Source organism: Panicum hallii, chromosome 5 (genome assembly GCF_002211085.1).
Source record: "Panicum hallii strain FIL2 chromosome 5, PHallii_v3.1, whole genome shotgun sequence".
Classification (NCBI taxonomy): domain Eukaryota; kingdom Viridiplantae; phylum Streptophyta; class Magnoliopsida; order Poales; family Poaceae; genus Panicum; species Panicum hallii.
The window spans coordinates 11,881,206-11,906,760 of NC_038046.1; the positions used below are offsets into that span (position 1 = coordinate 11,881,206).

At 49.2% G+C, this 25,555-nt stretch overlaps 3 protein-coding genes and 1 pseudogene across 3 annotated transcripts; 2 read left to right on the forward strand and 2 right to left on the reverse strand.

Moving 5' to 3' along the window:
- Positions 1 to 649: 649 nt before the first annotated feature.
- Positions 650 to 3,220, reverse strand: LOC112895667 (pentatricopeptide repeat-containing protein At3g09650, chloroplastic). Its single transcript, XM_025963647.1, has one exon. It carries the CDS (start codon positions 3,083 to 3,085, stop codon positions 887 to 889), a length of 2,199 nt encoding a protein of 732 aa, XP_025819432.1. The 5' UTR covers positions 3,086 to 3,220; the 3' UTR covers positions 650 to 886.
- Positions 3,221 to 3,633: 413 nt separating this feature from the next.
- Positions 3,634 to 7,324, reverse strand: LOC112892421 (annotated as a pseudogene).
- Positions 7,325 to 8,206: 882 nt separating this feature from the next.
- LOC112895958 (peptidyl-tRNA hydrolase, mitochondrial) lies at positions 8,207 to 11,354 on the forward strand. The gene is made up of 8 exons (XM_025963978.1): positions 8,207 to 8,527; positions 8,980 to 9,064; positions 9,590 to 9,657; positions 9,747 to 9,797; positions 9,896 to 9,969; positions 10,598 to 10,656; positions 10,727 to 10,803; positions 10,930 to 11,354. The coding sequence occupies exons 1-8, from the start codon at positions 8,216 to 8,218 to the stop codon at positions 11,044 to 11,046; spliced, it is 843 nt and encodes a 280-aa protein (XP_025819763.1). The 5' UTR covers positions 8,207 to 8,215; the 3' UTR covers positions 11,047 to 11,354.
- A 1,598-nt stretch (positions 11,355 to 12,952) lies between these two features.
- Positions 12,953 to 14,846, forward strand: LOC112895191 (threonine synthase, chloroplastic-like). The gene has a single exon (XM_025963111.1). It carries the CDS (start codon positions 12,994 to 12,996, stop codon positions 14,584 to 14,586), a length of 1,593 nt encoding a protein of 530 aa, XP_025818896.1. The 5' UTR covers positions 12,953 to 12,993; the 3' UTR covers positions 14,587 to 14,846.
- The last annotated feature ends 10,709 nt before the right edge of the window (positions 14,847 to 25,555 follow it).

Genomic DNA, 25,555 nt, shown 5'->3' on the forward strand with positions numbered 1-25,555 from the left:
GGTTGTAGAGCAATGTGATCAACTCGCCAACCAATGTATCTGCCAATGCAAGATTGAAGAGACAAGCTAAATGACAAGGTTGAAACTATATCACTTGGGCATATTGATTGGCATGTGCGGCGTTAGGTTGCATTCTCTAGCTCCACTTTGAAACGAAATACGTAAAAACTACTAGCTATCTTCTTATTAAAATCGATCTAAGCATAACTACATGAAAGAAGATAATATGATGATAAAAAATAACATTACTTTCAACCAATACAAGCAGCCATGCTTTTAAGTATTCTCTTTTCTCATGAAAACTTATTCCACAATACATAATATGATGGTAAGAAAAGACAATACCTCAATTTAGGTCAATTAGGCAAACCAATAATAATAAATCAACAAAACAAATCCATATGAATAAATTTATTGTTTAGTAAAAATTAAAATGTTAGTATACAAAACTAGCTACCCGCGTTTGCGTGGGCCACCTTGCTAGTTCAAGTGTACTTTATTGTTCAGTAAGCCAAGATGTTTCGCATGCAACATATTTACTCCTAAATACTCCAGTCTTCAAGCAGTAAGTTTGAATTCATAACTCGATTTGCGTAGATCAAAAGATATCGTTGACCCCAAGCAAACACTTGGTAAACCCATCAATAAATGAAACAGATAAATAAAATGTCTTTTTACTCCTCTGTGCATTACAGCATTAGCAGCTAACTGATGGTCACATACTCGCATTGTACAAGGAAGGGAATATATAAATCCCGTTTTGTTTCCTGAGGTCTACAACAAGAAACATGATGTGTATATGTGTGTATCCTTTTGTGAGTCTGACAAAATTTTGCCAGGAGGAAGGAACCAAATTTCCCTTCATGCTGACAGCAGGACTGGTACCTCAGCTCGGGTCATCGCCTTCCAGCAGAGGCTCAACCCGCCACTCGCTGCCGTAGTAGGAGTTGGGCAGGCCGAGCCAGAACTTGAAGGCCTCGGCGGCGCGCTTGCGCTCCCGGCGCCGGTCCTGCCGCGCCTGCGACGCGTGCTTGCTGGTGAACATCCTCGAGTGCATCTCGATGTACATCTTCCTGTACTTGGTCTTGTTGGGCGCGATGCCCTTCTCCTCCATGCACGCCACGATCTCCAGCGCCTTCTTGAAGAAGGCCGCCCTCACGCACACGTCCGCCAGCGCCCCCAGCAGCTCCTCGTCGGCTTCCTCCAGGCACCGCTCCTGCACCTCGTTCCACAGCACCAGCGCCTCCCCCGGCTTGCGCGCTGCCGCGACGCCCTTCGCCAGGCTGCCGTACGTCGCCACGTCCGGCTGCACCCCGCGCTCCTTCATCCTCTCCACCACCTGCTTCGCCGTCTCCACCAGCCCCAGCCGGCAGTACCCCTCCACCAGCATGTTCCACGCCGCCCTATCCACCGCCACCCTCCGGTCCCGCTCCATTTCCTCGAACACCTTGTGCGCCACCTTGGGCTGCCCCGACAAGGCGAACGCCTTCATCAGCGTCGTGTAGCTCACCGTGGACGGCGCGATGCCCCGTGACCGCATCTCGTTGAAGAAGGCCAGCGCGCCCGCGCTGTCGTCCGTGAGCACGCACCCGTCCATGAGGGTGTTGTATGTCACCACGCCGGGCTGGATGCCGGCGTCCGTCACCATCTCCTCAAAGAGCTCCCTGGCCTTGCCGATCTGCAGCTGCTGGCAGTACCCCTTGAGCAGGACGTTGTAGGTGACCCGGTTGGCGGGAACCCCGGCCGCGGCCATCTCGTCCAGCACGGCGCGCGCGCGCGCCATATCGCCAGCGGCGACGAGCGCTGATATCACCGTCGTGTAGGTCACATGGTCCGGCCGACTTGCGGGCACCGTCTCCGCCTCTCGCCGCATCGCCCGCAGCACGGCCACGACATCGTCGACGCGGCCGGTGTTCATGTACCCCTTCATGAGCGTGGTGTACACCCTGGCGTTGGGCGGATATGCCTTGGGGAGCAGCGGCAGCTCGTCCGTGCCCTGTCCTGGCTTGGCCACGGCGACGATGTCGTCAAGCAGGGCAGCACCCTGCTCGACGTCGGGCACATCATCGCATTCCATAGCGACAGCTCTGAGCAGCAAGCATATGTCCTTGCGCTCTTCCCGCATCGCCTGCACGATCCTCTCCGCCGTGGGGATGTCGCCGAAGCCGACGAACGCGGCGACGAGGGAGTGGAAGGTGGTGGCGCAGGGGGCGAGGCCGGAGGAGAGCATGCGCTCAAGCACGCGCGCGACGAGGCCCTTGCGGCCGGCGCGCGCACACATCTTGATGACGACGTTGTAGGTGAGCGCGTCGGCTGCGGCGCTCCACTCGCTCATTGCGTCGAACAGCTGCCGGAACCGGCGGCAATCTCCGGCGTCCGCGCAAGCGCTGAGCGCGGCGTTGAATGCGGCCGTGTCCGGGAGGCAGGAGGGGGAGATTAGCTCAGGCGGCGCGCGGCGGAGGTGGCGGAGGACGGCGTCGAAGAGGCGGAGCGCCTTGGTGGGCGGCGTGAGGCGGGCGACGGCGGCGGTGTACGCGCGTCGGTCGGGGAGGAAGCCCTGGCGGAGCATGTAGAGCAGGAGGGAGTGCGCGAGGCGGGCATCGCGGGAGCGGGCGGCGGCCGCGGCCGCCAGGGAGAGGGAGTTGTCGTCGAGGAGGTCGAGGGCGCCGCGGGCGCGGAGGCTCTGGAGGAGGCGGGCGACGCGGGAGAACGCGTCGGGGCTGCTGGAACTGAACGAGAGCTGCGAGAGGAGGCGGGACGCCGTGGTCGGGGAGGAAGGGAGGAGCGAAGGCTTGGAGGAGAAGAGGCGGTAGGCGGCGTCGGTGTCATGGGCGCGGAGGAGCGCCAGGAGGGCGTCGTCGGAGCCACCGTCCTCGTCTGGGTGGTCGCCGTCAGGAGGGTGGGTGAGTGGCGGGGTGGAGCGGGAGGTAGTTGGGGACACGGCGGATGGCGGATGGAGCCTCTGGCGCTGGTGGCCGGAGGCCGAAGACGAAGGCGAGGAGCATGAGCAAGAGCAGGTGGCGCCACCGGGGAAGGAGGGATGGGGTTGGAGGAGCTGGAGCGAGTAGCGCGCGCAGCATAGCATCCCTGGAGCAGCTAGTGGCACGGCAATGGCCGTAGGGTCGGTTCGATTCGGTCCGCCGGACGGCCGGAGGAGGAGCTAGAAGAAACGGCAGCAGTGGTGGCAGACGAGTGGAGCGGATAGGATGAGGATGACGTATTGACGTGGCCCAACCGAAGCAAAAAGCGAAGCATTGGCTCCGGCCCAGCCATATCGACGGAGACGAATTCGGCTGCAGAAACACATGGGCTTGGTCCATCCACACGGTGGAATTGGCACCATAGAAGTAAACTCTGAATTAAACAAGAAGTAAACTCTGAAATCATAAAGCTTCTAAAGACATCTATCTAAACAGAGCACTAAATCTACAGAGGGCAGAGGTAAACTCAGGCACTCAGATAGGCAGCTGCAACTGCATCCGTATTTGAGGCCATCTAAACCTGCATTAGCTATTTAGCTTCAGAATGCAAAGCATTCACTAGCCTTCTGCACTAGCCTGCTCCAATCGCCAAGCCGAAGCCAGGCTGATCTCTGACGGCCACACCCCAATCAGTTGCCTTCAGTTGCAGAAATCATCTGGAGGATGATAAACACTCCTTGATCCGTGCAAGCTTAGCAGCCACGTCCTTCATTGCCAACCTCTGCTCAGGCGAGTCCCGCGAGCACTGCAAACCCCAGTCCACCACCTGCTCTAGGCAGCTCCAGCCGTTGGGAGATCCTTCCCCGGATGACCAACCGGCACGTTGGATTTCTCCACTGCTTGCTGCCTCCTCGTCTAGAAGGAGGATGCTATGATCCACGACCTGGGCAAGTCTCGATGGGAAAGCTTGGCTGACCCACCTCCTGAGGCTCAGCTCCTCGTTGAACATGGCGTCGGTGGGCTTCTTCCCGGTCACGAGTCACGACCTCGAGAAGCATTATCCCGTAGCTGAACACGTCGCTCTTCCTTGACGCTTTACCGGTCGAGGCGTACTCTGTTGTGTTTTGCAGCAGAGGAAATGGAGACATCAGTGACCGCAGCACAAATGAGATGGTATCAATTACAATGCATGCCAAGATTCAGGCAGTTGCATACCTGGTACCATGTAACCAATGGTTCCATGCATGTTCCTCGAGACTACGGAAGTATCCTCTCCCAGCAGCAGCCTTGCGATGCCGAAGTCGGCTACGTAAGCCGTCATACCTTCATCAAGCAACACGTTGCTCGGCTTGAGGTCATAATGGAGGACTACCTCAAAGTGCTCATGGTGAAGGTAAGCCATCGCCAGAGCCACATCCGACATGATGCTCACCTTTTGGAGCAGTCCTAGCCCACGACGGCTACTGGAGAACAGTCACTCATCTAGGCTCCCATTTGGCATGTATTGGAGCACCAGAGCCTTGAAGTCCAAATTCGAGCAAGTGGTGAGAATCCTAACCAAGTTTCGGTGTCGAGCCATGCGAAGCGCGCGGCACTCGACATCAAAGCTAATGGTGGCTCTTTCTAGCTCTATGTTGAGGACTTTTATCGCGACAGTTTGCTCTTCATCCAGTATGCCTCTGAATACTTTGCCAAAGCTTCCGGCTCCTAGGTTATCATTATTGAAATTCTTTGTGGCACGAGCCAATTCGAAGTAGGAGATTGGTTTGTAACAGTTGTGTGGCTCCAAGCTAGTGGCTGGCAGCTCCTTTTGGCCTCTTGATAACACGAGCCCTGATCAGGATGAACAAGCAAACTCCTATTGCAATGGCTGCAACAACACTAGTAGGAAGCACAAGTTTTAGGAGACCAAATCGGTGGCGATGGTTGAACTCGTCATTTGGGCATTGTGGGAAACCAAGGCGTGGAAAGCCGCATAGTGCGGTGTTCCCTTCCAGTGACTGGTGTGATGTTTGAGAACACACCGCTCCCTGGGATTTGTCCATGGAGTCTATTGAAAGAGAGATTTAGACTTGTGAGTAGGGATGCAAGTTATATATATTTTGGATTGACCCAAAAAGTTGATAAAATGAACTAGAATGACATTCTGCGTAAATAATTTAGGAGAAGAAATGAACTACTAGAGTGGTATGCTATTGTAATTAATTTGTTAATAGAAAAATACTAATGGGTACCCACTTGCATCCTTATGAGATAGCTGAGATTGGCAAAGGAGTTTGGGATGGTACCAGACAGGGTGTTGTGTGAAAGATCCAACGCTTTAATGCTACTTAGCTTACCAATTTCATCCGGTACCTGATCTTGGAGACTGCTCTTTGATAAATTCAGGTAGGTCAATGTACGGAGCGCTCCCAGTGAAATTGGTATGTTGCCAAGGAACAGGTTGGAAGAAAGGTCCATATATGTTATTGCCTTCAGATTTTCGACATCTTCCGACAAAGCGCCGCTCAAGGCGTTTCGGGACAGATCAAGGTTCACAATGTTGTGAATGCCCCATTGCCCCATGGGAATTGTTGAAGTGAACCGGTTATCTGATAATTCTAACTTTTGTAGGTTGCTCAGGTTTCCAACGCTATCTGGTATAGGACCATGGAGCTTGTTGTTGGCCAAGCCCAAGCCAAACAGGTTTTCTAATTTACCAATGTGTACGGGGATAGTCCCAGACAACTCATTGTCAGACAACTCAAGACCTTTGAGATTCTTTAGCTCTGTAATTGATATTGGAATCTCCCCGCTTAATCGGTTGTTCCGAAGATCAACGAACGAGATGCTGCTCCCGTTTGCCGGCATATTTGGGACATGCCCAGTTATTTGGTTCTCGAATGCTCTAAAGATCTGGAGGGAGGAGAGATTGCTGATAGAATTGGGGATACTACCGGTAAAGTAGTTTTAATCCATGACGATGTATTTGAGGCTCTTGCATCTCGACAAGTCAGCCAGGAAACTGACGTCTCCACTGAGCTTGTTCCCGGCAATGTAGAGCTCAGTAAGAGACTCCCCAAAAGCTTTTCGTGGCACGGGTCCAGTAAGTAAGTTGTAGGAAATGTCAAGGATGGAGATCATGGTCATGTTCTTGATGGAGGTCGGAATGGTACCTGTCAAGTTGTTCATTTCGAGGTTCAGCCACCGCAGCTGCGTCAGCCGGCCCAACTCCGGCGGGATCTTCCCGTGCAGGTCGCTCGCGGTGAAGTCTAGCAAGGTGAGACCGGTAAGATTGCTCAAGCCGGCGGGGATCTCGCCGGAAAGGTCGTTACCACCTAGTGAGATGATCGTCAACTCCGGCATGGACGCCAGCCACAACGGTATTCCACCGGTGAAGCGGTTGTAGGCCAGATTGAATTGCTGCAGGTACTTGCACCTGAGTCATCTGAGTCAGCGGTGTTTTATGCTCACAGTAAAAAGTTAAGTGGTGCTGCCAAATATATTGATATAAAATTTTATTTTGTGAAAGAGAAAATTCAGAATCATACAATTAGTCTCGAGCATGTAAGAATAAATGCTTGCGGATCCGCTTACAAAAGACTTACCACCTAATATGTTTAGAGAACATATAGCCGGCATGGGTTTAAGGAAAGCCTATAATCCCTGGATAGGAAGGGTCTAGTTGAGAATCTATTTTAAAACAAAAAGGTGTATTGTGGTTGTTAATCTAATGATATTAACCGTTATGACGAGGCATGCTCTATATACTTATTTGTGATGAGATGGGTTAAGTTAAGAATTGTAAAAAGTAACTAAGGTGAGATAAGGGGGAGAATGTTAGATTGATCCCCACCCGGATCGGTCCGATGACCGAGCCGAACTCGGGTATCACGCCCTGATCGGGGTGCCCAACCTAAGTATGATTGGTGGGCCTGTTGTGCAGAGGTGGGGACCGGCGCCACATAGTACGAGGTTCACCATACGCCACTAACACCCCACCGAAAACCCTAGTTCCGATCCGATCCACGGGAGCGCTGAAGCGGCGGGAAGCGCTGCCACCATCGTCGAATACATCCCGACTTGAGCTGCCGCCCCTACGCTGCCATCGACCTCAGCCTCACCACCGCCGGATCGACATCACCGCCATGGACTCCAACGTCTCGAAGCTCGATGGTCTCTCTCCCCCTCTCTCATTATCTCCCTCTGTATCTCCATGTAATCCACGAATCATGTTGTTTATATTCGTGAGTTAATATCTAATACCCACTAGATCTGCTCTTAGAGGTCCTATTTTATCTATCATCGGAAACCCGGGCTCTGAAGGCGAGGAGGGCCGAGAGGTCGGCGGCCGTGGCGTTGGCGGACGAGGCAGCAGCAGTGATGAGGCCATTAGGAAGGCGAGGTGGGGGTGGAGAAGCCATGGTGATTGGTGATGAGAGCTCGGGGCTGGACGGGAGGACAGGTAGAATAGCTAGCTCGCTAATGGTGGTGGCAACTGGCCATGCATTATTGCATAGAGTCGTGTGCATGGCCCGCACTTATAGCCTCGTACGATTCGAACTAGCGTCGTCTTGTGGAGTCCGAAGAGTATGAATCCGACGTGAAGAATTGCATGGGAGAAAGGATTGGAACGGAGGCTCATCTGACAGACGGAATGATGCAGCCGCGCGATGGTCTTAATTTAGAGCGCTGATATCTGATCTCACCAGAGAAAACTCACGGTGTTGTGAACATGAGATCGGAATCAAAAGCTAGCAGCGCGTCAGAAAGAGGATAAAGGAATCCTGCCTGAGTATACTCGAGAAGACTTTGACTGGCTGCTGGAGGCTTGGAGTCAGGAATCCATCCAGCACACGGCTTGAAGCCTGAAGGAAAGCTACCGGACTGAGACAGCTCAACGGGACTGAAACCGGGAGCGTCCGTCAAGCGTGGGTGGCCGCTCCAAACCGCACGCACGCATGCCACATCGTCGATCTGGTCGATCCACGGATAACCATTTGACGGGTTGGAACCTGGAAAATGGAAATGATTTGGTCTGTCTGACGACGATGGATGGCAGTAACAGTCCCAACACTGCATTTTCATTACTGTGCTTGAGAGGGAGGGGAGTACGATGAAAGCGTATGTGGGAATTCACTGACGGATTGTCTCTCTTGCATCGGAGAGTCCATCTGCAAACCGCCGGCAACCTCGACGTGAAAGACCCGCAAGACTCGCAGAAACTTCTGCCTGCTTCTTCTAATTAAAATCCTGAAAACGATAAAGAAAGATGGCGCAGCTGGTCCAAATTGGTCCAAACTATGAAGCCCAATATGACAATCCCAGCCCGTACCGCCCTTCCCAGAAGGTTGTCCCGTGCTCAGCTCGTAATCTCGTACATACCAGCTGCGGCGGCGGCGGCAGCGACGGCGATGCGGCTGCTCCCCGGCGCCTCGGCATCCCGCCTGCCCTCCCCGCTTCTCTCACTTCCCCGCGGAAGGCCGAGATGCGTGCCCGCCTCCTCCTCCGCCTGCCGGGCCGCCTCCTCATCAGCCGCGGGCGCAGGCGACGGCGGCGCGCGGAAGCCGTGGCTCTTCGTCGGGCTGGGGAACCCCGGGAAGGTGTACCAGGGGACTCGCCACAACGTAAGCCGCCTGCCCACCCCTCTTCGCCGTGAAAGCTACCATTTTGCACGCTGAGATTGCGGGTTTTCCCTAGTTACAATGGGCCGCCGTATTGGGAAATGTTTGAGTTGTACAGCAAGAAAGCAGGCTTTAACTTTTCAAGATACATGTATTGACAGCTAATTGGTTATAGGAATGTAGAAACATGGTATTTGCGAATTTGATTGTCACTTGGTTGCTTGTTGTATACAGAATGAGATAGAAACACGAAAATGTTGGATTCAGTGGTCAGAGATTTTTCTTGCAGGCAGAGAAATTTGCTGTTCTAGTTGTATTGTATACCATGGTTTTAGACTCCGTTTCGTGGAACCAATTAGAGCACATAAATCGAGTCTTCAATAAGTGACTATGTTTGTCAAAACTCTAGTGTACAACCTCTTCATGGAGTTGAGATCATATCTGATTATTCTCAGGTTGGATTCGAGATGATTGATGTTATAGCAGAAGCTGAGGGTATACCTCTCAGCAGTATGCAGTTCAAGGCAATGGTTGGAAAAGGTAACACTTTGGTATTATTAACAGTTTAACACTTAATATACTCATTAAGTTTTTTTTTTGCATGCTGAAGTATGCGTTGAAGTCTGTGGTGCTAATCTTGATTGAACAATTTCCAGAGCTAAGTTTTTGTCATTGTTTTTGCTCACTTCCTTTTGCTACCTAATTTGTTGCAACTTGAAAGAGTCCTCACAACAATCTGCATGTGGTTTCTCACGTATGTACCTGTAAAGCAACTTATATGTTGAGGATACTCCACGGCTGAATATTAAACATAAATATGTCATGGAAATTGTTTGAGGCCTGAGGGAAATTGTTGAGGGCGTAGATTGTATCGGTCAGATGGGAGCGGAAACTGAACTCTTGAACTTGGGTGGCACCTTGATGCGTCGCGCCCTGGAACGAGGCTCAGATTATATGTAGTCGAAGTGAGCAAAATCAATGACAAAATAGATGTGTTATTTCTTCTTTGAAAATATTTACATTCCAGAAAGCATTCTTAACAAAACCTGCTTTGTTGTTACCCAGGTCGTATTGGTGATGCACCTATCATGCTTGCCAAGCCGCAAACTTTTATGAATGCAAGCGGTGAGTCTGTAAGTATAATGATTCAAAAGAAACTTTGAATTCTATTGTTCCTTGTTTTATATCCTTTTTCTTTTTCTTGACACACCGAGTTACATAGGTGGGGCAGCTGGTTTCATATTTCAAGATACCACTTAATCAAGTCATTGTGGTAAATGAATTCTTCAGTTGCTGCATTTTATCACAGGTCACTATAATTGCCATTCTCACTTTGTTATTATCTAATTCTTTTTCTTTTCTTCTCTGCAGATGTATGATGATCTAGATTTACCCTTTGCAAAATTGCGCTTGCTGCCAAAGGGTGGGCATGGAGGGCATAATGGGTACTCCATTTCCTTTTTACTTCTTTTCTGATATCTTTTTTTAAGAAAGAAATGCCTAAGCTCTGTTTCGTTATGGAAAACAAGACTGTTCTAGTTTTACAGCTCATTTGATTCTAGCAGTCCGGAGAAGTGCTGCATTTTTCAGAGCATACACTATCAACAGTGCTTGATCCAGACACCACACAACTCAAACTTTTAGATACTATAAGACTACTCCAGAGAAAAATTCTTTTCTTATATCAACTCCATGTATAGCTCAGTTCGTATTTTAGTTTTCACCTAATCACCTAAGAAAAGGATATTTTGAGCGTATGATCTGTGCCGTATTTGTCCAAAATAGCTTGTGTATATTGATGTTTAGAATCTGACTATAAGGTGCTTAGCTGTTAAAAAGTGCAGCAGCAAAACTTTGGTAACAACTTCATTTTAGTTTTATTGCTCCCTCTTATTCTTCAAGTAAAGAGGCCGACACTGTTGATTTATAATTTCATAGAGGTCCTATATGCTATATCATTGTGTAATTTTTTACAGAGACAGAGTGACGGCAGTGAGTTTGGAACCTTGCCTTCACTGTTATTGTCTGGAGAAGAGCTTCTGTCTTTATTTACCATTTTCCCACCATTTGCAGGATGAGAAGTATCATCAACCATTTGAAACAAAGTCGTGATTTTCCACGCCTAAGAATTGGTATACCACTTGTCAGTCCTTTTCTCTTCAGCTGCACAATCTGTAATATTCCTGTGATGATATTTCGCAGGCATCGGGCGACCACCTGGGAAGATGGATCCTGCAAATTTTGTTCTCCGGCCTTTTACCAAGAAAGAGCAAGAAGAGGTCTTCACTATAATTCGTACCTTCGAGATGTTTCGGTTCAACCAATTTAACAACACATAATTGGGTGTTCTATATTAATCCATGTGGAGGCAAGGAAGCCATAACAAAAATGATCTCTTTGTGCAGCTTGATTTCGCGTTCCACAGGGGCTTGGAGGCAGTGCGAATAATGGTGCTTGAAGGGTTCAACAAGAGCGCAACTTACGTGAACACTTCACAGTCATCTGAAATGTTAAATAGATGATAGAGCCATAGACTACTGAATTCAGTTTTATTCCTGTGCCAAAGAGACTTAATTGGGGTATGAATTGCAGTAAGGCGCACTGCAGCCAGCTTCACCTGGTTCATCATTTTGCACGGTAGCCTTCTTGCCTGCAAGAAAATTCTGACAGCTGAAGACTGAAGTGTTCGTTGCAGCATACTGTATGATATGAGCAATCTATGTACTGTGAAACCATGATCACCGTAGCATTCCACTATTTTATACCGGCTTGTTGATTTCATATTTATCGTGCAACCTTGAAATTTTGAAGAACTTCGTACCCTACTATTCGAAAATCCGTACACTGTTTACTGCCTTAGTTTCAGCTTCCTTCTGTAGACTCTTGTTGATCCATCGATATTGCATGCATATTGTCTACTCTCTGAATTCAGCGACATTGCGATTTCCATGATTCCATCTTGTATTCTTGCTCTTGCTGGCTGCTGGGTTCGAAAGGGGGGAAGACATTGCACACTTCCGCACACACAATTGGTGGGCCGCACGGGATATTTCCATTCAGATATAGGGCAAGCACCTGCCAGAATATGCTCCATCACATCCTCTGACGCGACCATCTGTGGTGGTAACCACTTTGGGACCCTCGATGCTTCGGCGAGCACGTACTAATCCCCATCCAAAATCCATGGGCAGCGCTCGTCCTCTCGCTCTCGACTCTCCACGTTCTGATCAGGCGATGCGCATGTTTTTCACAAGATAGGAGGTGCTACCTGAAAAGCACGCGAAAACAACGTAGCCTGCTCGCTGAAATCGGCATTTTGGCTTGTGTGGTTGTGATGCTACGACCTTTGAGCGATTGGAGTGCTGAGACCCAGCGCTCAACGGGTCTTTCAGCTTGGGCTAGTGCCTAGAGAGGCCAGGAGGCTCAACGTGCCACGACGTGCGTTCAGCTAGGAATCAGGGATGGCAATAGGTACCTGAATCCCGATGGATTTTTTACTCTGTTAGGGTACGAATTTGGATCAACTTTAAAATCCGTGGGTTCGTTAATGAGAAAGAAGTTTTACCCCGTTGGGTTTATGGGCACGAGTTTGTTTCTATAGTATCAAAACTCGTAAACCTATAAATTTTTTAAACCCGATGCAATCTAGTACATACTACCATTTTATTGTGAAATTCTAACAAATTTGACGTTAATACCATTATTTTATTATTATAAACTTGTAACAAACTTGATGTCAATACTATTATTTTATTGTGAACTTTATAACAAACTTGTTAATATCATTACCATTTGAAGTAGTAAACTTGTTACATGTAATTTTATTTCCTCTAGTATGTTTATACAATAAATTATGAACTTATTTCTCATCTATATTTAGCAAACTATAACTTTTTTGCTTAGATAAATATATTATCCCTCTTAGTTGTTTAATTTGAAGTATAATTGATAATAAAAAGTATAGACATGTATTGATCATTGACAAGCATCTATTATAGCAAAGGTGCAATCAATGTGTAAAGAAATATCCTCAATCATGGATGATCCGTGGGTATCTGTTAACCTGACGGATTTGAGTTTGGGCAAAATTTTTATCCCCTAAATTTTTTAATGATCTAAATAATTTTTACGGGCACGGGTTTAAAATAGCAAAACCCAACGGATTTATACCCGTTGCCATCCGTCGCCAGGAATGCAACTGCATCAGGCATACCAACTACCAACGAACCAGTGAAAGGTCAGGAAGGCAACTGCATCAGGCAGCTGACCATCCGGCCCCACCTGTCATGCACCTCGGCAACTTGCCGCCAATTAACGCCGGGATCGGCCGACCGATTCGACTTCCCCTCTCCGGAAAGCCTAAACCCTCCGCCACGTCACCCGGAGCCCTCCCCTAATCGCCCCGCCCCCCCCCCCCCCCCCCCCCAAAGTCCCATCTTCACCGCCGCGCCGCCAAGCCCCGCCGCGCCATGGCGACCTCCGCCGCCGCCACCTCCTCCCTCTCCCTCCTCTTCTCGCACCCCCACTCCCGCCACTCGTCCGTCCACAGGAGGCCCGCCCCCGGCGGGCCCCACCTGCGCCTCCCTGCCCGCGCCAGCCGCGCGCGCTGCGCCTCCTCCGACGCGCCCGCCACGGCCACCAAGCACCGCCGCCCCGCGGAGGAGAACATCCGCGAGGAGGCGGCGCGGCTCCGGGGCCCCGCGCAGGGGTTCTCAGCCTGGTACGAGCCCTTTCCCCCGGCGCCCGGCGGCGACCCCAACGAGCGCTACTCGCTCGACGACGTCGTCTACCGCTCCAGCTCGGGGGGCCTCCTCGACGTGCGCCACGACATGGAGGCTTTGGCCCGGTACCCGGGCTCCTACTGGCGGGACCTCTTCGACTCCCGCGTCGGCCGCACCGCCTGGCCCTACGGCTCCGGGGTCTGGTCCAAGAAGGAGTTCGTGCTCCCGGAGATCGACTCCGACCACATCGTCTCCCTCTTCGAGGGCAACTCCAACCTCTTCTGGGCCGAGCGCCTCGGCCGCGAGCACCTCGGCGGGATGAACGACCTCTGGGTCAAGCACTGCGGCATCTCCCACACGGGCTCCTTCAAGGACCTCGGCATGACCGTGCTCGTCAGCCAGGTGAACCGCCTCCGCCGCGCCCCGCTCTCGCGCCCCATCGCCGGTGTCGGCTGCGCATCCACGGGAGACACCTCCGCCGCGCTCTCCGCGTACTGCGCCGCCGCGGGAATCCCCGCCATCGTCTTCCTGCCAGCAGATCGCATCTCGCTGCAGCAGCTCATCCAGCCCATCGCCAACGGCGCCACCGTGCTCTCTCTCGACACTGATTTTGATGGCTGCATGCGACTCATCCGGGAGGTGACCGCGGAGCTGCCAATCTACCTTGCCAATTCGCTCAACTCCCTTCGGCTCGAGGGACAGAAGACAGCAGCCATTGAGATATTGCAGCAGTTCAATTGGCAGGTGCCGGATTGGGTCATTGTTCCAGGAGGCAATCTTGGGAATATCTATGCCTTCTACAAGGGATTCGAGATGTGCCGTGTTCTTGGGCTTGTTGATCGTTTGCCACGGCTTGTCTGTGCACAGGCTGCAAATGCAAATCCACTGTATCGTTACTACAAGTCAGGGTGGACTGAGTTCCAGCCACAAGTTGCTGAAACTACATTTGCATCTGCGATACAGATTGGCGATCCTGTATCTGTTGACCGTGCCGTGGTTGCACTGAAGGCAACTGATGGTATTGTGGAGGAAGCTACTGAAGAGGAGCTCATGGATGCAACGGCACTTGCTGACCGCACTGGGATGTTTGCTTGCCCACATACAGGGGTTGCACTTGCTGCTCTGTTTAAGCTCCGGGATCAGCGTATAATTGGGCCTAATGACCGCACTGTGGTTGTTAGCACAGCTCATGGGCTGAAGTTCACGCAGTCAAAGATCGACTACCATGACAAAAAGATCCAGGGCATGTTATGCCAGTATGCTAATCCGCCGATCAATGTGAAGGCTGACTTTGCTTCTGTAATGGATGTTCTCCAGAAAAATCTCAATGGTAAGATATAAGCGTTAGGTCTGTTTATCATCTTTTCTGTTTATCATCGCCAGGAATTCTATTCCTGCATCTTTTTCAGTTATGGTTGGTGAACATGATATGGTGCAAAGATCCATCATATCTTGTAGTGCTAGGTCTGGAGGCTCTTCTGGTTATAGGTCAAAGTGGATAGAGCTATTCCTTGTACTTTTATCTGTATTATGAATAATAAGTTATGGTCCAAGTGTTTGAATGAATAAATGTTTGGAATGGCCAATGCTGGATTGTGATATTTTGCAACTTCCGCGTAGTTTTCACTGAGATTAAGCAATCCATACTGACAAAATCTGAACTGGTGATGGAACTGAGCATGTAGTATTATTTTCTTTTTTGTTGGTTTCAGCAGTCACAAGAGAATTAGGGTCTAAATCCATCGTAGCAGTTCACTGTGCTCAGTAGCATACCTGACATTAGTGTAACAAAACAGTTTGGACTGTTAGTTCTACATGCAATTCCAAGACCATAGCTAAATACCAAAAATCCTAATGTGCGTGACGTTCTTTGCCTGCTTTGTAGAAGATTGTTTTAGAAGTCTATTATGTAGTGATATGCTGGTGTTGTGCTGGAGCCTTTCTATTCAGTCCATGGCATCGAACTGGACTGCACTTTTGATTTGTTATTTACCCCGTAGGCAGTAGCGGAGTTGGCCTTCGAGTGATTATTGTAGTATAGGGTGTGGAGAAAGCTGAAGCCTCTTCTTCTTTTGACTTGGTCTCACACATGACACATCGCTTCCTGAAGCACTGGGCGTAAGCCACCACTCTGCGTTACCCTTAAGGTTTCTTTCTTTTGTGATTGTTGTTGTAACCTCTCTGGCATGGTTCAGTTTTTGCCTTCTTGCTGGACCCGTGGTTAAGATGGATCCACTTTCTGTAACACCTTGAAGCTACAGTAATCCAAATGGCGAGATTTCACCATGGCAAACTTTTCGATTTCACAGAGTGAGCATAAATCTGTAAACGCAACCTTACAGTTGCATAATCTCAGATGTCATAATTTGTGTTACCCTCCAACATTTCACATCTGAGATTACCCAGTGGCAGCCTGGCAGGTGCCTAGAACACATAAGTTGCTCTCCTAGTCTCCTTTTCAAGTGCATTCTGGACTGAAATTTGGGATTGCCAGCTAGCTACCATGGCAGGTGACAATGGTGCGCTCTGCTCCGCCACTCACCCGTGGTGATTATTTATGGCCGAGGCATGGTCTGCTACTCCGGTGCCATTGGTTGATATCCTTTGTGATTAAGGCTGTGTTTAGTTCGGCAGGCGTAAATGCAAATTTTTTTTCAAAGGAATTACCAATTTGAAGTACTAAATAAAGTTTATTTACAAAACTTTTTACATGGATGGGTTGTAAATCGCGAGACGAATCTAATGATGCTAATTAATCCATAATTAAGCAATAATTAGTGGATGGTTACTGTAGCATTACTGTTGCAATCGTGGATTAAGTAGGCTCATTAGATTCGTCTCGCGATTTACAGCCCATCCATGCAAAAAGTTTTGTAAATAGATTTCATTTAGTACTTCAAATTAGCAAGATTCCTTTGAAAATTCTGTGATTACGGCTTTTTTGCGTTTAGGGGTGGAAACAGTTTTTATCCGCTTGTGCTGGCTGGTTGGTTGAAAGAGTTCTCCACGATTCTGCAGAAGCTTGACGAGCGTGATATATATATATATATATATACACACACACTTGGGGCCCTGTTTAGGTGCGCAGAGTTTGTAACGAGCCAGCCCACGGAGAGCTTCTTGTTGGGCTGGAGCCCAATATGTCCAGAGCATCTCTCCACTAGATATCCTGTCCAGTAAACTCCCACACTCTAGCTTGGATCACTCGGATTGGATCAGCGTGCACCTGCACGAGATTGAGATGCTGTTTCTATTTAGCTTCCAGATTGTGGATTGCGGTTGTTACAATAGGCGAGCTAGGGAAAAAGCAGTTGGATAGTCACAGCTGAGACCTGTTTGCAATATGCAAGCTAAAAAGACAGGCCTGAATATGTACATATGCACAGTTTATCTTGTGCACGTGATGTTTCCGTCCGCCGACCAAACCAGATTCCATTGTCTTTCATCAAGAGAACTGAATCTGTGTTTTCTCAACAGAAGCAAACTAAAGACTAACCCGTCAAACAGAGACGGAGTCAGAGCAGTTTTGCTGTTGCAGCAGCAGTTGCTTCCTATCGCCATTCCTTCGCTGGACTATGCAATTCCTGCTGATTGGGTTTGGCATTTGGCACAAGAAGATTTTCGGTTTTGGACGTCGATGCTTTTTTCGGCCGTGGCTTTAGTTATCCTCTGCTGCAGGCCTGCTAGATAGAGGCCAATTAAGGCCGAGGACGAAACCTGTTAATTGGGCTGACATTTAGAAGCCCAGTGGGCCATGAAATAGCTAATTTGGATTTGCAGGTAAAACCGTCTCTCTAGCTAAATCCGAAAGGCCCGTCTGAAAATGTGAGAATATGTAGCCGCTAGCCACTTAGCCACCGATGCTGTTAGGTAGATGATGATTCTACTGACACGTCATGAGTCAGAGTTCGGAGCTTATCAAGAAGGAACCGAGAAAGCAACAGCACTGCAGGTCCCCCTATGGCATCTTTCTTCAACTGGGTTCGTGCCGCTGGAAGTAGAAAAATCCCGGAAGATATCTACCAGGACTTGGCCTGCGCACCTTCTTCACCATTCTACTGCTACCTTGTTAGATTGGACGACGCCACGAGACAACGACGGGAGCCTGCTGAACCGAGCTAAGACCCCCCCCTTTCCCTAAAACCTCCTGACCAGAGATTGATTAGCTACAGATGCCAAAAGCTGTTCTTAGCAACGCTGAACGCTCTCCACTTGGTCCACCAGAGATTGAGGCATAGCTAGCTAGGAGATAGATTGTCATGGATCGCCGCAACTTCGCTTTCACGCTCGCGACCAGCGCCACCACGCATGCATGCTTGCTTTCCCACACTTGCTTTGCCACTAATAAGCAACGCAACACAACAGTGCAGTGTATCAGTCGTCCCGATGTAGTCGTTCTCCTGCCGTGTTCGAACTTGGAACGGGAACAGCAGAAGATGATCGATCTCTCTACAGCAAACGCTAAGGTCTCTGGAAATTCGCAAGAATTCGAAATGATTGCCCCGCGCGCCGCGCGTCAACGCCTCTTAAAATCCACTCTCCCTTCTTCCACGATCTAGAGCCCCGTTGCGGAGACAGGCATGCACTGTGACCATGCTGTGCTGTGCAGGTGCCCGCGAGTCAAGTCAGTAACGTGCAGAATTTTGAATGCAGCATGCCGCGTTGCTGCGGCCACTTCCGTCTTCCTCCGGTACTGGGACCGCGAGCCGGTTTCAATTCGTTCCACCACGCAGCATGTGCTCGTGCTACAGTGCAGCGGCGACTGACCTTCGTCAAACAAAGTGCGTGCTCAGCCACGCGTGCAATTTGAAGTTTTGAGTTGGGCAAGTGAACGTGCTTCGCCCACGTACGTGCGGTGCCCACACCCTACATAGACGCGCGTGGAACCAGCCGGGTAGGTTCAGGTACGATGACGTAGCAGTGTATTCCGTTCGATCTGTTCTGGCAAAGCAAAACTTCTCAGAACTTGGTATCGTAGCCTACTACTATTTCTACACAAGATCCGCTCGCCAGCCTAGCTACTAGCTAGTCCTTGTATAAAGTGGCAGTACTGGAACAGGTGCACCTGGCGCAGCGAATACTCCTGGCCAGTTTGGGCAGCGGTATTTGCATTTTCCTCTGGTCAAAGAATGCTGCGGAAATGGCATGCCGCCGTATGTTGCTGCAGGCCTGGCTGGCAAAAATGCCGGCGCCGGAAGCCTCGCCTTGCCCGGCGCCAGGCCCAGGCCACCAGCAGTGGCTGTTTGGACAGAGGACCAGCAGTTGTGGGGCGAATCACGGAACCACGCCGCAGTGGGAACAGGAGCTGCAGTTACATTACTGTATACTAGCACATCGCAGCTTCCTGGAAGTCGTAGTGGTAGTTGTAGTGAACCAGGGTAGAGTACGGTCCAACTTGCCTGTGCCAATCCATGGATTCCTGGCCCAGCAGGCATTGCTGCCATGCGATCTCTATCTCTACAGGCACATCAGGAAACAACTTGCAGCTACAAAAAAAAATAAAATTTAGCGGCACGGTTCTACACGGCTGGCTGGCAGATGGACCACGGCGCCGCTCGGTCATGGCAGTGCAGCAGTACCCAGTATAGTTTTTGCACCGCCATCGGGGAGATAGTAGCACGTGGCATCGGATGCCCTCCAACACCCCTGTGTCATGGGATACGAGCACCGATAATCAGTGTCCTAATGCCGATTCATCTTATCTACTAGGTGCTGGCGGTACATTTCTGAAAATATATAATGATTTCTGAATTTGTCCTAGGACGGGCTTACTAAAATTTTGACCAAATTTATATTTTGCAGTAAATCTAATTGATATCGTGATAATATTGTTTGTATCTGTAAACCGCGCTGGAGAACTGCAGTTTGGATTGGTTTTCGAAAACGAAGAAAATTTAGAAGCCCGATGTTGAACGCCCAGCAGCAACAGAGTTTCAGTGTGGTCCGTAGTTCCTACGACCAGGCATGTGAGGCCACGTCGTAGCATGTCAGGTAATGACGCGTACGTGAATCACAGCAAAAACGCCATGCATGACGCCACGCCCATGCTACTCCTCGATCGTCTCGCGCGTCCGCCAGTTTGTTGGTTGCTGGTTGGTTCCACTCGTTTCGACGACTGTGGATCACCAGCTGGGCACCTCGATCCCTGCGCGAGACCGCGTCCCGTTGTTGCCCGTCGATTGGCCGCCCCGCGTGGTGTAGATCACGTACAGTACGCAAGTGTGCGCTGTGGAGTGTGGACTGTGGTGTGGTGCCCAGCTGTGTACGAGAGCCTTTCGCCACCGACGGCGAGCTGTGTGATCACTATTACTCCGTACTCACTCGGTCACTCAGTCAGTCTTGAAAATGAAGTGTGTAAAGACATTCTATATTTTTTTTCTAAAGAAAACAGAAATAATTTTTCGGTGCTTAGTCAATATATAATTTTGAGCATATTAAAAAATGTGTAACTTAGTGTGTAACTAGAACTATGTTCTAAAATGCTTTGACATTGTACATGTCCTGCAGCTATAAAATGATTTATGTGCTCCCTGAGAAAATAAAACGGTCAAACCATAATTTTGAAGATTTGGCTAAATCTAGCCTAAAAGAAAGAGTGGGATGAACCAAAGATTACATGTCATAAATCTTGGACGGATCGGATGAGGGAGTACAGCAATTAATTAAGTGTCGAAGGCTTAATAAGGCAGGGACTGTACAGACATGTAGCTGTCCAACAATTACAAAGCATGTTGCACGTTAGCGCTAATCTTCCGATCTACGATCTCGGCACAATCTGTTAACATCATCATTATATTCTGCGAGGCACGACCGCGCGACGCAGGAATATTTCCCTGGCGACACGCTGCGCACGTATGATGATCAGTCCATTCTGAAAACAGGTCGGACGCATGCGAAACCCGGAACGAACTTAAAAAAGCTGGTGCTTGTTGCTTAATTAGTGGCCGCTGATGCTACCAACAAAATGTATAAGACCTACTACTACTCGTCCGAGCGCTTTCAGATCAGATCCGCGGACGGAGCGGCCGTGTGCGAAACACAATCTTCAAATGGGGCGGGCAAAAGAAAGGGAAAGAAACGGCGCGGGAGGATCGGATGCCACCTCCGGCGAACCCCGTTGGTCGGAGCTCGTCACAGCGTCGCCTTAAACAATCGGATCGCGCCAATCAGCTTGGCCCCTAATGATAGCATCATCTGCCGACAATGACGGCGATGCAAAAGCCTAATCTACTACTAGCGCATTTGCGGCCTCTCGGTCTATCTTCCCCGGCCCTTCATACGATCACGTCGCCGGAGGGGGAAAAAAGAAAACACCGGCAGGCATGGATCATCAGTTAGCCTGGGCGATTGGCTATAACCACACCGCCAGGTCAGTCGGATAAACCCTGGGATATTTTAGCCGCGACGCTCGCGGGCCACACCTGGAATCTGACCTAATCACCTAAACTAGAGCACGCGCGCGCGCGCGCATGTGACGTGTCACTAACCGTCTGACGCATGCTGTGACATGGACCGGGAGCCAGATATATATATATAAAGATAAAGGTTAGAGACACACGTATATAAAACGGCGTGCACTTTTTAATTTCTGGGTGATATGGAACACATGGGCAGACGAGACGATGAGCTAAGACCCTTTTGGTTTGGTGCCTGCATCTATCTGTCCGTAGCTATCCATCCATCCATCCATCGCATATCGTTGGAGGTGTCAGGTGAGTGGCCACATAAAATAACTTACTTCGCCCATCCGCGCTCGGCCCATCCGTCCATCCATCGAGCTGGAGACCGGAGGAATCACGCGCGCGGGGGCGGGGATGAGGTGTGATCAGACGAGATGATGGCGGAGAACAGGAGGGCGGATCCGCGGTTTGGCCGGCCTGCTCAGCAGCAGCAGCACAAGCTATAGCACAAGGATCGCGTGGAGATACGGGGCATGGGCGCGGCGGGGATAAGGATCGGTGGATGGGTGGGTTACGGGCTCCGTGTTTTTTCTAATGGCCGGTAGGTACCTGAGCTCGATCGAGCCGCTAGGGGCAGCAGGAAGTGTGACATCAGGCAACTGGCCACTGCCCACTGGTGTGGAGTAGGCTGACTACTGGCTGGCTGGGTGATGCACGGACCAACGGACGAACGCATTGCGGCGGCCGCCGGCAAGTTGGCGCACGTGAAGAGGCTGGTCCCGGGCGATGCCGTGTTCTCTTTCCTTCTGTTCCCAGCTTTAGCTTAAACCTCACGATCCTATCCGTAGCTAACTACTGTCTATCCTGTTTCTGCGAGTACTTTGTTGTTCTTTTTCCGATCTCCTCCTTTCGCTTTTCGGCTCTCCGTGTCCCTTCTTGATGTCAAAGAATTTGGCAGACGATGGGGTCAGGCCGTCAGGGCACTAGCTAGCGGATGGTGGCCGAACACGGGGGCGCCACGCGAACCAATCGGGGTCGTCCCGCCTGGCGGGCTGCGCGTACGGCCACACACCACGGCGCGGAGGCGCATGGATGGAGAAGACAAGAGATACCAAAGGGTTGGTTGCTTAGCAAACTGCAGCTGTATGAACCGCGTCGTCGTCCGTGACGCGGCAAAGAATCCGGTCGATCCAATCTTTCTTTTTTTTGATGGGATCTTTCTTTTCTTTCTGGATGGATGGAAGAAGGGATTTGTGGACGGACATCTGCCGCTGCACGGCTCCAAACAGACGGCACCAAAGTTGATCGCTTCGCCTGATTCCTCCAAACCAGCAGTAGAAAAGCTACAAACAAGAGCATTATTTGGACCTGCTGACCGGCAAGTTAAACGGCGTAGTACAAAGGCCTATTTTAGGTAAGTCGAATAAGGGCATGCAAAGTCCCGAGTAGGGTCTGCTTGGGACCGCTCTGCTTCACAAATCGCAGCTCAGCTTCATAAATTTCACAGCAGAGCAGCTCAGCTTTGAAGTTACATAGTTTTTGAAAGTGTTTGGATAGCAGACCAACTTCAGCTTTAGAAAAAAGAGATTCGGATTGGAAAAGTCCCTTATGCCCTTGAACGATGTACGAGAGGATTTCATTTATGATTTTTCATCTAAACGCTTAAATAAAAAATAATTCCATTACATATCAAGTCTCAATGATTTACTACTCATACTGCATCCAACTTTGAGAAATAGCCGTTGCTAATGCATCACGAAAAATATCCATAGTAGGCGCATTGGGTACTGCAGATGATCCATTCGAGGGTAGTATACCTTTCCGGTATTGTAGGCTCATAATTTTCATCACGCTCCACACGTTCAAAGTCTAAATCACCACTATTATGATCACGGATGAAATTATGGATCACCATGAGTCCTATCAGTATCATTTTTTGCTTCCATAATGGATTCATCGGCATTTTATAGAGAATTTGCCACTTCATTTTCAAGACTCCAAATGACCTCTCAATAACACTACGAACTAGTGCATGAATGCGATTGAACTTTTTCTTAGGAGACCTTGGTTCTACACCTCTATGCCATTCGGGTAAGTGATACCTCTCACCCTTGTATGGTGCTAGGTATCCCGGTCTATTAGAATATCCGGCATCAACAACATAATACTTACCTACAAATAAAAAGCATATGATATGTTTAGATAATAAAGAACTAGAGTTGCAAAATTGAAAATGCAGAAACCAGCCATAAATTACCTACCCTTGGGAGGCTGTGGGAAGAACTTTCGATCCAACTTCATTGCATTATACAACACAGCGGTGTCATGCACAGAACCCGACTGCCCCATAGAAACATAAGTGAATCTCATGTCAAAGTCGCAAATTGCTAGGATATTTTGAGTTGGTATCCCTGTTTTTCCAATATATCTTACTTGTTCACTAGGGGGTAAAGATACCCTAATGTGTGTCCTATCTAGAGCACCAATACAATCTTTGAAGTGTGGAAATACCCTTCTATTATCTGCTATCTTTTTGTGGACTACTGAAAAAATAAAAAAAATAGCACTACTGAAAAAAAGCACTCAAAAATATTTCTCAAAGCCTTCAATTCCCATACTTGTCGTTGTACCTTCTTGTAAGTCAATTCAAACGAATTTCTCTAGTAGGAAGGGTCAAGAACATTTCTCTTTGTTCCCTTTTCACAAACAATTGGGTAGCAATGTCATGCTCATTGCTACCATATTGTGCCCTATAATCCAAGACAACATCCATCACTTCTTTGATAGAAACGACTTCAGCTTGCTTTTTTGATGTAAACGACTCAGCCGAATCAGCAATCTTTATAATTTGTTCTTAAATTAAAAGAGCTGTACTTGACTTTTGCTTTTTAGGAACCTCTAGAACAACATGAGCTCTTCTTTTTTTCTTTCCATTAGCAGGAGATACCTCCTGAACCTCCTCATCCTCTTCCTCTCTATATGACCAATCATGCAACAAATTATCCTCCTCTTCCTCCTCTCCTGCTCCATCTATATTTTCAGTGTCTTTTTGGCTTTCGGGTATAACAGGATTGTCACTCATCGGGTTTCAATGATCAGTTTCATCATTAGAAATGTCACCAAACATTTCTCTAAGGAAGTCTTCATTTTGCAGCGCTTTCTTCTTGAATTTTCCAGAACCCGGCACATCCTGAACAAGGAAGGTAATCAGAACCCCAAGAAGGCATTGTGAACATAGATGAATAGCTAAAATTTGTGAACAAAACAATACTTACCACTTTCATTTTTTTCTACCATTCATTGTCCATGTTAATTACTCCTCTTGTATTGTCCCAACCGGTTCCGGTTTGATTCCGCAGTAACTTTTGCCAAATTGACCGATCATTCTTCAACCTACCCCACTTGTTCTTGATTTGTGTCTTTGATAACTCGATTCCGGTCATTTGGTAAAATCTTCCCGACACTTCAGTGTAACCTAAAGTGTTCAAATGTGTATTTGGCCTATTCTCTCTCCTTACTTGTTCAGCGAATAACTCACATACAATACGATTATAATTATCCGTCCATTCCATAGAATCACCCTAATCAACAATTGTGTGGAGCAATATTTTGAAGCATATATGACAAGACAAATTATCTAATTGACTAGCATATATACACTCAGCAGCAATGGAATTGACCAGCAGCCATAGAAGAAATCGAGCGAACAAGTTATACCGATTTCGGAAGACTAGAGATGCGGGCATGACCCCTGCTGCCTCCCGCGCCGCCCCTACCCGCGCCGCCCCTGCTTCCTCCCGCGCCGGCCGCGCCGCCAGCACCAGCCGCGCCGCCCGCGCCGTCCGCGCTGGGGCCCGCGACGCCCGCGCTGCCCGTGGACATGGCCGGCAGCTAGGGTTTTGAGGGAGCGAACAGAGGAATGGGAGCGGACAGAGGGAGGAAGAGGGGGGTCGCGGGTACGGGAGAGAACAGAAGAAAAACGTTTCATTCCAGGTGTGTAATCAGTGGCATTGGTGGGTAATTTTCCCCCAACTTTATGAGGGAGTTTAAAACGACTATTCGTGAAGTACCATTTTGGCTGCTTCATGGATTTCGTGAAGTTGGAGCCAACTTCACGTTTTTTGGTGAAGCTGAGCTGGTGAAGCTGTGGGTGTTTGGCTACAGTTTCACGAAACGAAGTCGAATTTGATGAAGTGAAGCAATCCCAAATAGACCCTAAAATGTAGCACTAAATGAAGGGCGTGCAAAGCCCCGAGTAAAAAGATATCATTACTAGCGTATCTGAATTCTGAACGAACACGTTCCAAAAAAAACTAAATGAAGCCCCTTGTTTTAAGTAAGCACAATAGTGAAGGCAGATTAGCACTTGATTTTGTCCCGGCCTGGCACCGTCGCTTTCTGTGAACGGAACGAATCCTGATTCCTGAATCCATCAGCAGCAGGGTGGCAGGAAGCTGATGAGAGGGCGCCGTGCCAGCGATCTCTTTCGTTCCCGTCCAAATCTTGCAACTGGACCTGCACATACACAGCCCCAAGTTTCACGCACCTCCGCCGGCCGCATCATTCCATTTCCACCTCACAGCTCCGGCGATCTCTCTCGCCCCCCCCCCCCCCCCCCCACCATAGCCGGTGGTGGCCAATTCTGACGGGCACAGATTCTCAACAGCGCAGATGTTTTCACGTGAGCTTTCAGATAAGGAAGGAAAGAGATGCGGCCCATTGTCTTTTCTGCCAAGGCGATTCCTTATGTATTCTCCAGGCTCGCTCGCCCATCTGAAATATTAGTAATAAACAGAAAACCAGAGGCTCCGTTCAACGAATGGTTGTGCTGTAATGATGCGACTGAGCAAGAGAGCTCGAGAAACCAGTGACCACCGGCCCAGCTGGGACAGACAGCAGCTTGGTCCTTG

Excerpts from the sequence above, each read along its gene's own strand:
- LOC112895191 (XM_025963111.1), top strand. The coding sequence starts at position 12,994 with ATGGCGACCTCCGCCGCCGCCACCTCCTCCCTCTCCCTCCTCTTCTCG.
- LOC112895667 (XM_025963647.1), bottom strand. The coding sequence starts at position 3,085 with ATGCTATGCTGCGCGCGCTACTCGCTCCAGCTCCTCCAACCCCATCCC.
- LOC112895958 (XM_025963978.1), top strand. The coding sequence starts at position 8,216 with ATGACAATCCCAGCCCGTACCGCCCTTCCCAGAAGGTTGTCCCGTGCT. Across the intron at positions 9,798-9,895 it reads CACTTAATCAAGTCATTGTG|ATGTATGATGATCTAGATTT; the intron begins GTAAATGAATTC and ends TCTTCTCTGCAG. Across the intron at positions 9,970-10,597 it reads GGGCATGGAGGGCATAATGG|GATGAGAAGTATCATCAACC; the intron begins GTACTCCATTTC and ends CACCATTTGCAG.